The sequence below is a fragment of the Oncorhynchus kisutch genome, linkage group LG7 (assembly GCF_002021735.2).
Source record: "Oncorhynchus kisutch isolate 150728-3 linkage group LG7, Okis_V2, whole genome shotgun sequence".
Classification (NCBI taxonomy): Eukaryota; Metazoa; Chordata; class Actinopteri; order Salmoniformes; family Salmonidae; genus Oncorhynchus; species Oncorhynchus kisutch.
In genome coordinates this window covers 36,554,710-36,567,362 of record NC_034180.2, presented here as the reverse complement: position 1 = coordinate 36,567,362, position 12,653 = coordinate 36,554,710, and the positions used below count along the sequence as shown (strand labels likewise).

The following is a 12,653-nucleotide window of genomic DNA, read 5'->3' as shown; positions in this document are numbered from 1 at the left end:
AGAGGGCGTAGGGCCCTGATGGCGCACATCCAAAGCCGCCGGAGGGTGTAGGCAGGATGGTCGATGAGCCGAGGGGGTGGAGAAGCAGCTGCCAGACGGGACAGGGGACTGGAGCAGACTGGTTTAATTAAGGATACATGGATGGTGGGGTGAATTGAGAGTCTGAGTTTCAGATGAACATCAGAGGGGTTTATATTACGATCAATCTCAAAGGGGCCAATGTGTCTGGGAGCTAGTTTTTTTGGAAACCATTTTTCAGTAGCAAGTCCTTAAATGAAAGCCATACCTTTTGGCCTGGAGTGTAGACTGGGGCTGAAGCACGGCGACATTTAGCTTGGGATTGGGTCCTGGTGGAGGCACGAAGCAGGGCACTCCGGGCCCTCCTCCAGGTGCGACGACAATGGCACATGTCGTCCTGGACTGAGGGCACCGCTACTTCGGCCTCTTGGGTAGGGAACAAGGGAGGTTGGTAACCCAGAAGACACTCAAATGGAGACATACCTGATGAGGAGTTGATGAGGGGTTGTGGGCATATTCAACCCAGGGAAGCTGGGCTGTCCAGGAGGAAGGGTTAGCTGAAGTCACAGCGTATTGCAGTTTCCAACTCCTGGTTGGCCCGCTCAGTCTGGCCATTGGTCTGGGGGTGATATTCAGACAAAAGGCTGTCATTAATACCCAGAGCTGTGCAGAAGGCTCTCCATACCTGGGACGTAAACTGGCATCCTGAGAAACAATGTCACTAGGGATGCCATGCAGCCGTGAAACATGGGATACCAGCAGGTCCGCAGTCTCCCGGGAGGAAAGAAGCTTTGAGAGTTGAATGAAGTGAGTCGCTTTGAAGAAAAAAAAATCTGTCAATATTAGTGAGGATGACAGTTACCATTCGATGGGGGAAGGCCAGTGACGAAGTCCAAAGCTGTGTGACCAGGGGCGACTGGGTATGGGAAGAAGCAGACCAGATGTAGGTTTGGTGGAGGTTTTGTTCCGAACACAGACCGAGCAGGCTGAGATGAATTCCCAAGCGTCTTTCTGTGGTGGGCCACCAAAATCGCTGATGCAGGAAGGTGACAGTCCGGGTCATGCCAGGGTGACAGGTGAGGGGAGTAGAATGGGCCCATTGAAGAGCATAAGAATGAACTGAATCTGGCACAAACAGAGCCTTACAAGGACCGTTTCTAGGATCAGGCTGGTTCAGCTGAGCCTGATGAACAAGGGACTCAATCTCCCAGGAGACAGCAGCAACGATGCCGGAGGATTGCATAATGGTTTGATGACAAAAAAAATTACTACAAAGTTTAAAAATCCATTACAGTTCGTAGAAACATGTCAAACGATGTATAGAATCAATCTTTATGATGTTAACAAATCTTAAATAATGTTTCAACCGGAGAATTCCTTTGTCTTTAGAAATGCAATGGAACGCACTTACCTCTCACAGGAGCGCTCCTGACTGAGCTCATGGCCTTCTGGCAGACCCCTTACTCAATCAGCTCTTATCCTTTCCTCCTTCACAGTAGAAGCCTGAAACAAGGTTCTAAAGACTGTTGACATCTAGTGGAAGCCTTAGGAAGTGCAAGGGGACCAAATTTACACTGTATCTTGGATAGGCAAAGAGTTGAAAAACTACAAACCTCAGATTCCCCACTTCCTGGTTGGATTTTTTCTCATGTTCTTGCCTGCCATATGAGTTCTGTTATACTCTGCCATCATACAAACATTTTTAGAAACTTCAGAGTGTTTTCTATCCAAATCTACTAATAATATGCATATCTTAGCTTCTGGGCCTGAGTAGCAGGTAGTTGACTCTGGGCACCTTATTCGTCCAAGCTACTCAATACTGCCCCCCAGCCATAAGAAGTTAACAAATAGCTTATTATCCAGTAGCCTCTGTAGAACTTGGTGGACATGTTGCTTGTGAGCCTCAAGGTCCTTTGGAAAAATAAGAATGTCATCCACATAGACAAAAACAAAACACCCAATGACATCCCTCAGTTAGTGAGTGAGACCAAAAGGCATAACCAAATACTCAAAATGTCCAAGTGGTGTGTTGAACGCCATTTTCCACTCATCTCCCTCTGATGCGGACAAGGTGGTAGGATTTCCGGAGGTCAAGTTTAGTAAACAGTGTGGCACCAGAGGGGGGCAAAAGCAGCACTGATAAGTGGCAAGGGATGCTTGTTCCTGACAGTGATACTATTAGACCCACGGAAGTCTTTGCATGGCCTCAGTGACCCATCCTTCTTGACAAAGAAAAACCCAGCTCCCACCGGAGAGGAAGACCTGATATGTCTGACAGCCAGGGAGTCCTGGATGTATTCTTCCATGGCTTCTTGCATGGGACGAGAAAGGTTATACAACCTGCTACTAGGGAGAGAAGCTCTAGGCTGAAGCTTTATAGCACAGACATACGGCCGATGAGGCGGCAGAGGGGGGTTGTGGTGCTTAATACAGGAGCCAGACCGTGATATTCTGGAAGAACAGAAAACAGGTCTGGGTGTTCTGGAATGGGCTGGGGTGCAGACAAAGGGCAGAATGTAGACAATTAGAATGACAAAATGTACTCCAGGTAGTTACCCTTCTGGTGGACCAGTCAATCTGTGGGTTGTGTAGCTTTAACCATGGATGACCCAGAAGTGAGTGAGAACAGTCGATTATGTGGAAACTGATCTTTACCTGGTGATTTCCAGAGAGACGCAGGATAACAGGAACAGTTCACTTTAAAACACGGAAGAGTAGCTTTCCATTGAGAGCGTCGGCATCCAGAGGGGAATCGAGTGAAACAGTGTCCAGACCCAACTGATTAACAACCCCTCAGTCCAGAAAGCGCTCGTCGGCGCCTGAATCGATGAGCAGGCAGAGGAAAAGCCTGGCTCTGCCACACAAGGTTGGCCTCAAGCAGGGGTCTGGGAGATGATGGGCAGCCGATTTGGCTCAACAGTATATCCCCCACTACTGCTGAGCACCCTCTTGCTGGGCACAGGGAACAAGTGAAGACCAAATAGACAGCTCCTAGTACTGATACGCCACCGCTTCTGGAGATAGATGGGTCTGGCCAAGTTGCATGGGTTCAGGATTAGAACATGCCTGGAGATGTGATGCAGTCGGACAAAGAGAGCAAGGCACTGAAGCAGATGTTATGGGACATGCAACCCTACCTCCCCTCTCCCTACGACGCTCACGGAGACGGTTGTCAATGCAGATAGTGAGAGAAATTCATTTGTCAAGTCCATCCGGCTCCTCTCTGGACACCAACTCATCTTTGAGGGTCTCAGTGAGTGCGTTCCGGAATGCTCCCTGAAGGGCCTCGTCATTCTAGCCGCTCTCTGCGGCGAGGAACTCACATGCCATTTCAGCCACACTCTGGGAGCCTTGACAAAGGGACAGAAGTCACTTAGCGGCATCCTTTCCACAGACCAGGTGGTCGAAGACCTTCCTCATCTGTGCATCCATCGTAGGAGAAGCAGATAGGTGACTCCCACACCTCATTTGCCCAGGAAAGCGCTGCTCCCCAAAGGCAGCCAATCAAAAAATAAATCTTGGCTCGTTCACTAGCATAAGAGTAGGGCTGTTGCTCAAATACTAGTGAACATTGCACAAGAAAGGCTCTGCAAGCGCCAAGATTACTATCATAGCGCTCAGGAGTTGGAACAAAAAGGCTCCCGGGGCGGAGAAGAGGGACATGAGACTGGTTGTGAACTCTGGGCGGAGGTTTGGACCTGTAGGTCAGACAGGCTTTGTGAAAACTCCATGGTCTCCCGCAGGGTTTTCAGGGCTTGGTCATGTTGCTCAAGAAGGGTGCCTTGACCCACAAGAATTTGGTGAAGAGTAGTGGAGTCTGCTGGGTTCATCTCTTGGCCAGATCGTACTGTTATCCAGAGCGACACAGGGGAACCCAAGAGCAGACAGATGGAGAAACGAACCAAAATATTTGTTGTTACACAGAGAGATATGGAGTGCAGATCCAGGGAACCTCAGACGAGTTGCAGAAAAGCCAGATGTGGAGACTGAGGTTGGAGTTAGCCAAGTTGAACTGGGTAAACACGTCCTGAGGGGAATCCAAGGTAGTGGTGGTGAGTAAAATCCAGAGCAAGGTAGTTGGGTGGTGAGATGTGGAACAGGAGACAGTGGTAACTGCAATGAGAAGATAAACAGTGTCAGGCAGGGAAACAGGCACAGCAGCGTAACAGGCTCTTGCGTAATCATACATTGCTAGAATCATGAACTGACTGAGCAGAGATTACAAACGGGCAGAATGGAAGTGGCAGGACTGAGTATTTGTAGAGTTCTTGATTATGGAACGAGTTGCAGCTGGTAGGGATCTGCTCTGACTCCAGCACACCTGTCTCCAACCACACAATCACACAGAGAGGGAGAGGGAGAGAGAGAGTGTACAGGAGTAACTGCAGGTCAAGAAGACACCGGATGAACACCAGAAGGCGTAGCAGGAGCAGATGTGCCAAAAAGTCCCCATTCATCAAAATGTCTATCTTCTTATGGTGATCACTGCTTTAGATAAATAGTTTCTTGAGGAACACTTAATTGAATCAATTATTATGTCTATGTCTATGTCTAATGTCGTGGATCTACTCCACTACTTTGTGTGTGAATTCTTCAGGGCATGGAAATGTTGCTCAATTGGTATAAAGGGACCTAATGTGTGCCAGAAAAACATTCCCCACACCATTACACCACCGCCACCAACTGGTACCATTGACACCAGGTAGGATGGGGCCATGGACTCATGCTGCTTACGCCAAATCCTGAATCTGCCATCAGCATGGCGCATCAGGAACCCGGGATTTGTCGGAGCCGGCCATGTTTTTCCACTCCTCAACTGTCTAGTGTTGATGATTGTGTGCCGAAAAGAGCTGCTTTTTCATGTTTTTAGGTGATAGGAGTGGAACCCGGTGTGGTCCTCTGCTGCAATACCCGTCTGTGACAAGGACCGACAAGTTGTGTGTGGTGAGAGGGACATGTGTGTGTCATTCCGTTCTGCACACTGTTCTACTGCCATTTGATTTGTCAGTTTGTGGCCCGCCTGTTAGCTTGCATGATTCTTGCCATTCCCCTTCGACCTCTCATCAACGAGCTGTTTCCACCCACAGGACTGCCGCTGACTGTATGTTTTTGTTTGTTACACCATTCTTGGTAAACTCTAGACACTGTCGTGCGTGAAAAGCCCGGAGGCCGGACATTTCTGAGATACTGACACCGGCGCGCCTTGCACCGACAATCATACAATGATCAAAGTCGCTAAGCTCACTCGTTTTTCCCACTCTAACGTTCAATCAAAACGGAACTGAATGCCTTGATGCCTATCTACCTGCTTTATATAGCAAGCCATGACTACGTGACTCACTCTGTAGGAGCGAACCATTTTCGTGAATGAGGTACCTAATAAACTGGCCACTGCCTGATACTGTACCTATTAGACAGTATCAGGCGCAGTCTTAATAGTTAAGTATGGATGTCCATGCCTAGTGCCACAATAGGATATGTCTCAATGCCTTAAGATTTAGGGCTATCCCTCAGTCAGAGCTAAATCAGCCAGGCAAGTCTACCCAAATAATTACACCAATGAATAAGGTAATGAATGAGCCAAGGAAGGGATTCTGGACCATGGACAGCACTCAAGGTTTTAGTCTACATTCAGGACCATGGACACCGCTTCTAGTTGTAGTCTATGCAGTTCTATTCAATGTCAATAACAGTGTGGGCCCTGTGTCTTCTAATGTATGATCAAATAGGTGATTTTCAGGGGTAACGGAGAGAACATTTTCAATCCATATTTAAAATACCTTTTTTTTTACATTCGGTTCCATGGTTACAGTGCAAGGGGACATTTGCTACTTGAGTGGAAAAGTCCATTTAATCTGAATGGTTCTGCATAGCAGAGAGTTATTTTACTATATATTTTATGAGTGTGTTTTGCAGCCCTAGTCGGAAAATGGTCTCCCTCTACAATGGTCCCATAATTCATCTACGGTTTAATATCCAACGCAATTGTGAAGAAGTAATGTTAATTTCATGAAACAAGTATGAAATAATGCAGGAGGGGAAATGATCATTAGATGAAGCATCAGAGAGTATTCAAATTATGCACTTTGCACACCAAAAGAAAGGCAGTTCTTTGTACCTGATAGTCAGGTAAATCAGTAAAGCACAGTGCTGCTTGACATGAAATGCCCAGATAATCTCGATCAATTACAGTATGTGCGTGCTATTTTGGTATGTTGAAACTTATTTTCTTTGGATTTCACGCATAATAACCTCCTTTTAGATCCACAATGTAGCCATTTGAATGGGAAGGTGGCACTGGAATGCATTGTGTTAAAATAAAATACCTCACTGAAATTCTTGAAATTACACAAATCCATAAACAAAGGAATTTGCTGCAGGTGACTGAATGTGTGGAATGGTGTGATTCATACAGTATTTTTTGTCAAACTAGCTCAGTCAGTTCAAGCCAGTTTCTTATTTTGCCCAGGTTTGGTGGATCTCATTCACTATCACACACCAACGCCTTATTTCTGTGTCTCCTGACCCCTCCTCTTTCAGCCTCCAGTATTTCTGCTGCAGTAGTTTATGTGTCGGGGGGCTAGGGTCAGTTTGTTATACTTCTCCTGTCCTATCCGGTGTCCTGTGTGAATTTAAGTATGCTCTCTCTAATTCTATCTTTCTCTCTTTCTTTCTCTCTCTCAGAGGACCTGAGCCCTAGGACCATGCCTCAGGACTACCTGACATGATGACTCCTTGCTGTCCCCAGTCCACCTGGCCGTGCTGCTGCTCCAGTTTCAACTGTTCTGCCTGTGATTATTATTATTTGACCATGCTGGTCATTTATGAACATTTTAACATCTTGGCCATGTTCTGTTATAATCTCCACCCGGCACAGGCAGAAGAGGACTGGCCACCCCACATAGCCTGGTTCCTCTCTAGGTTTCTTCCTAGGTTTTGGCCTTTCTAGGGAGTTTTTCCTAGCCACTGTGCTTCTACACCTGCATTGCTTGCTGTTTGGGGTTTTAGGCTGGGTTTCTGTACAGCACTTTGAGATATCAGCTGATGTACGAAGGGCTATATAAATACATTTGATTTGATTTGATTTATTTCTACTAGTTTCCTATTTCTCTGCAACAGTCATCAAAGCAGAAAGCTCTAAATCCACCTCTTATGAATCAGATCATGTGAATGAGAGCGATTGAGTTAGGAAAAATCCCAAAGCAGCATCTGTAGAATGCTGAGATGCTGACAGTTCAGGGCTGCAATGTCATTGAAGTTCCATGCATCGCTCCAGGAAACCACTGTGGAATAGTTTTTTACATTTTGTAAATGTCAAAATGATGGAGCTGGGAATGGTCAAAAACGCAATACACATTAGATAGAACATCATAATAATATTTCACTCCTCATGAGATGGTAGCAAGAGCATCAGACTTCCTTTGTATGACTGTTAATTCCTCTTTCACATAACGTCTGTTCTTGCAGTGACAGGGCAGTAAATGCAGTGCAGGAAACTCACACATCCACTGTAGCTTGGCAGAAGCCTCCCCATCCTCCTCTTTACCTGTCATTCACTGTCAATCTCAATGAAATGGCCCACTAACCACAACTATTACTATCCAATGAGAGATTCCCTGCCAGCGGCCATGGGGCTAATGGCCGGGGCTGACAAACCTTTCCACCCGCTATAATAAACTCTATTTCAGGGGGAAATTGACAAGGACAATGGGGCTATGTGTAAGGAGTGCGTGACTGGCTACAGGGAAGTCAGGCGCAGGAGAGCAGAACTGGGTAATAACCAGAGCAGTTTAATATGCAAAACCAACGGCACCCAGAACAACAAAATATGGGTACAAAATAACCTGTTGCCAACCAGTCAGAGTGCACAAACACTTTACAACAAACAATTTCACACTAGAAGACCGGTGACGTCGACCGCCGAACAAGGAGAGGAACCGACTTCGTGACACTATGACAACTTTGTGTTTCTGTTACCGATGACTGTCGTCTTCTGAGAAGGCCCGTATGTGCAGCTCTGGCTGGCTGGCACAGGGGAAACAGTGTGTTTTCAACATGACAGAGAAATAGATATTTTGAAATTCATATTGGTTCCAGTTCATGACAGGTCTTGTCATGAATGTTCTTTTAGAATTGGCTGTTAATTTGATGGAGAAAAAAACATTCACTCACACACTATAAGTTCTCTATGTGCACTCGTGCAACAGGCTTTGCACTGCTTCAAGTAATGTTTTGGTAATGCATGATCTGAGTGTAAGAGGAAAGCAGACTAATGTTCCAGGAACTAATCCACCAGGGAGGGCAACGCACCAATGCATATTTAAAAGTGTGAGTTTCGCTCTGACCTCTGATTATGAGGCTATCTTTCTACACACCCATGTGTCCTTCCTTCACATGGATGTAATGGTGTACTTTGACACATACATCTTACTGACGTAATGTATACAGACAGTATGTACGCTCTCTTTGTCTTCTACACACCAGTCAAGATTTAAGCATAACATATGATGTCCTGATCAAATCAAAGTTTATTTGTCACGTGCTCCGAATACAACAGGTGTCTCCCACCATACAGTGAAATGCTCCTACTGATGTGGTTGACATGAGAAGGGTGTGTCCATTTGGTCAGGTAACCATGGTAGCAACATGTTGCTTCAATGTGGTGACTAGCAGATTCCAGGCAGACTAGTTAACACATATGGAAATGTACTCATTGTAAAGTTGAGTGGAAATTCATCATAGTTAGTATAGGGAAAAAACTCTGCTTTTACAGTATGTTTGGATTGCAAATGTTTTCCCGTTAAATTTGGTTTACTCCATCAAATCATGGAAAGTGATATCAACATTAATGCAATGTCAAATTAAACACACCCCTGTCCATGATAATGTGTCAGGAAGTTGTATGGCTACCCATACAGGAAGTGGGGTCATTAATCACTGTGATTGAATAGATCCTGCTATTCTTTAAAACACTTGTATTATTGGACTTTGTTATCTATGTATGTTCATTAATAGGTCACATTTGCAGGCGATCTGTATTATCTGTAATCTGTGAATAAATCGCTGAGGTCTGTCCTCATAGTCTCTTTCTCACTATTGATTTGTTTCTGTGTGGAGAGGAATGTATTGGAATACAACGCAATTGTGTTCCCATGATTAAATGACCTTTCCCAAGCATGAACTGTATAGAGTACATATGGATATAAATGACCATTCATACCAAACTTAGTTTCACTCTGTGAAGATGGACCTGTCCAAAACAGCCTAATAGTTTGGAATGGGGAAAACACCTGTCAATCTTCTCACTCCCAAGCCATGGTTTGAGATATCTCTCTCTCTCTCTCTCTCTTCCTCACTCACCCACTTTCTCTTTCTTTCTTTATCCTTCTCTTCTCCTTCGGTGCAGGTCATTGCTATTAGCCATCTTTCAGGGCTGACGTAGACCTACCTGCTGAATGCTGATACAGACAGAGAGCAACGTTCACAGGACCAGCCTTGGCCAGAGTGCTCTAATGCAACAAACAGACAGATTGAGGATGAGTTAAAAAAAGATTGCATGTATTCAGGGGAATAGGAAGAGGAGCGGACAGTGATGGATGTACAGGAGGGAGAGATGACGTTGAAGAATGAGAGGAAGGGAATTGTTCTTGGGGTGATATACTGATGGGGATGGCTACAGAGCGGGGGATGAAGGGAGAAGTAGAAAAGCAGCAGAGGTGAACATGACTTTAGTAGGGGTCAGCTGCAGTGTGTTGTGTACACCTCACACAGCCTGCCAGTCTATTATATACTCTGTGTTGTGACCAGTGTGTCTGTCTCTCTGTTGGAGCTCTCAGGGCTTGACGCTCCTGGCTCACAGGGGTTTCTGTGTCTCCCTTAGCACTAAAGGCCTATACAACAAGAGTGGAGGGTCACTACACAATGAGATCCAGCTATCCCCCAGGGGAGAGGAAGAGGATGCAGCATTGAATTGTTACTGTATAGATGATGAATAGCAGGACAGGGGAGAGAATAAGAAATAGATGATGAAGAGAGAAAGATGAAGAGAACAGATATGGAGAGATACGGGGAGAGGGAAAGTAGAAGGGGAAGCAGAGAGAGAGTGAGAGAGAGAGAGAGAGAGAGAGAGAGAGAGAGAGAGAGATGGTTTGAGCAGCAAACCAGTAGCACATGGTTGTTGATGAGAAGATGCATGACACAGGGTGTGATATTTACAACAGCGTCTGCTGGATGGCCCTTGCGGCTTTGAATTTACATGTCTGTTCTGTGGCCTTTCCACTGTTTGAGAGTCACGCATCATGGAAGTCTGTAGAGAGAACCTGGTACACTAGGTGGAACTCTCTCTTCCCATCCATTTGAGGTTTGACTCAGTCATTGGCTTTCACATTTATGGCTCATTTGGTCTCTTAGCTAAATACTTCTTTATAATTATCAAGCGAGAGAGAGAGAAATAGATTGAATATGCAAATTATCTGTAATTCAAACACACCTTAACCATTTATGAGGTAGAACATCAATACTCTTCACCATAAATATGCAAATACATAAAGGAGGCAATTAAGGAAGTGAGAAGAGTGGTGCTTTCAGGTATTGAAGATCGATTGAAGCAGGGTGGAAGTACAGTATATTAATAGTATAAAGTGTTCATTACCCATTGATAAAAGCAGCTCACTTTAATATCACTCATAAACAGCCTAACCACATTATAAAGGCAGCGTTCATCACCTACCCACTTAACTATCATAATTTACCCAAATAGGAGGCCTAAAACATTTAGGGAGGAACCAAGAGCATTTCAAGTTGACCATGTTGGGGACTCCTTTCATAGATGCACTGGTTTTCTCAACTGTGCTGGTTGTTGGCTGAGAGAACAGGTTGTTGACCCTGGCTCCTTGTCAGCACAGCCACCGGAATAGGACTACTGCCTCATTGCAGAAGCACTCACAAACTTTATTGTGATTGGATGAGACAGGATAGCTGGTCGTGAACAGGAAATGATCCTGTCATCAGATGTTTACCACTCAGATTCATTGATGTGTTTCTTTGATACTTGGCAGTATTTATAAAGTTGGTCTTGATCCTTAACTGGTGACATTATGGCCAGATGGTTGCTGAGTCATCTAGCTTCATGACTGACATTCATGAGTTTCCTTGGATGTTCGATGGAACACTGTTTGTATTTGGTTTGCAGGTTTGAACTATTCCCCCTATTGAGCACAGTAGTAGGTATAGGACGACAAGAAAAACTCAACAATATCAGAATAGGAGTCAACAACAAGTCATACCTCCATCTCTATGGAGAACTAGTTTGAGGTAAAGTGTTGTGTTTCTGTACAGGCCACGCAGCAGACCTGTCCACCACCGGAATGAACCACTCCAGTCTCCACCATCTGGTCCAATCTTGTTAATGAAGCACATCATACCATACTTTGTAGAATAAAAAAGTTTTATAGAATTTTTTGCTGTTAACCAGATTTACGTAATTAAATAGACAAATGACTCAGAAATAGAAATATGTTAAGAAGTACCACCATTTACTGGAGGGAAAAACACAACGGTTACTGAGGAATGGTACTTATAACACAATTTCAGCATTATACTAGATGGTGGTAATCATTCAAGACCTCTTCTGCCCCAGCTCTTACTCACACAGTCTGATTCTATATTTGGCATCACTCTCTCTCTCTCTCTCTCTCTCTCTCTCTCTCCCTCTCCCTCTCTCTCTCTCTCTCTCTCTCTCTCTCTCTCTCTCTCTCTCTCTCTCTCTCTCTCTCTCTCTCTCTCTCTCTCTCCCTCTCTCTCTCTCTCTCTCTCTCTCCCTCCCTCTCTAGCTATGCTGATTGTGGCATTGCTGTAGCTAGTGGTTGTGAAAATGTTATGATCCAACATTTCTCATTCCTCTTAGTTGAAAGACATTCCCCAGCCTGTGTTTGTTTGTGTGCCTGATAGAAGCTACTTGATAATGGTGTGTTTTTATGGATATGTGCCAGAGGAAAGTCAGGCAGGTTATGGGGACCAGCTGGTATGTTTGATCATCACAATAGTGAGAAAGCTGTTTATGTGGTGTCCCTTAAACAAACTTGGTTATTCTTTTAAATTCAGCCTGCAAAGGCAGCCGCATGTGAATCCATTTACATTTAGAGGAGTTTTATTGAGTCTGCAGGAATGATAAAACATATGATTTATGCCCAGTAACAGCATGCTATGCCAAACTTCATCTTATGGAAGGAGAGTGGAAGAGTTCAGTTTGGGAAATTGCAGATTGCATCTGAGATGGACATTGTAGATTACAGTATGTTCAGATATTTCTCTCTCTGAATACAAAAAAGTTAAACGTGTGATAAATCAAAACTTAAGCATTTCATTTATTAAGTATTATGAGCAGATACAATGTTCCACTTTGTTCAAGAAATACATCTAACTGACCAGTTCAGCACAGACAGCCTGTATAGAAAAGCACCTGTGTTACTTGCAGCCTTGAAAACATGGCAACAAGGAAACATGGCATTAGTTCTCATTTAACCTCCAGCACCTCATCCCACATCAGCCATCCCTCTTCCACAGTATCCATGTGCTGGGGTTAAAATGTAGCAATCCAAAAAGGGTTTTTATGAAGTGTCCCAGGGGCTCAGCAT

At 44.7% G+C, this 12,653-nt stretch overlaps 1 protein-coding gene across 1 annotated transcript in view; it reads right to left on the bottom strand.

The window, feature by feature from the left end:
• LOC109893770 (fibronectin type III domain-containing protein 5-like) overlaps nucleotides 1-2,324 on the bottom strand; it is a 55,157-nt gene extending 52,833 nt beyond the window's left edge. Inside the window, exon 1 of the mRNA XM_031828076.1 lies at nucleotides 2,207-2,324. Coding sequence (XP_031683936.1) covers nucleotides 2,207-2,324 — 118 coding nt within the window. The remainder of the gene's footprint in view (nucleotides 1-2,206) is intronic.
• Between the last annotated feature and the right edge of the window lie 10,329 nt (nucleotides 2,325-12,653).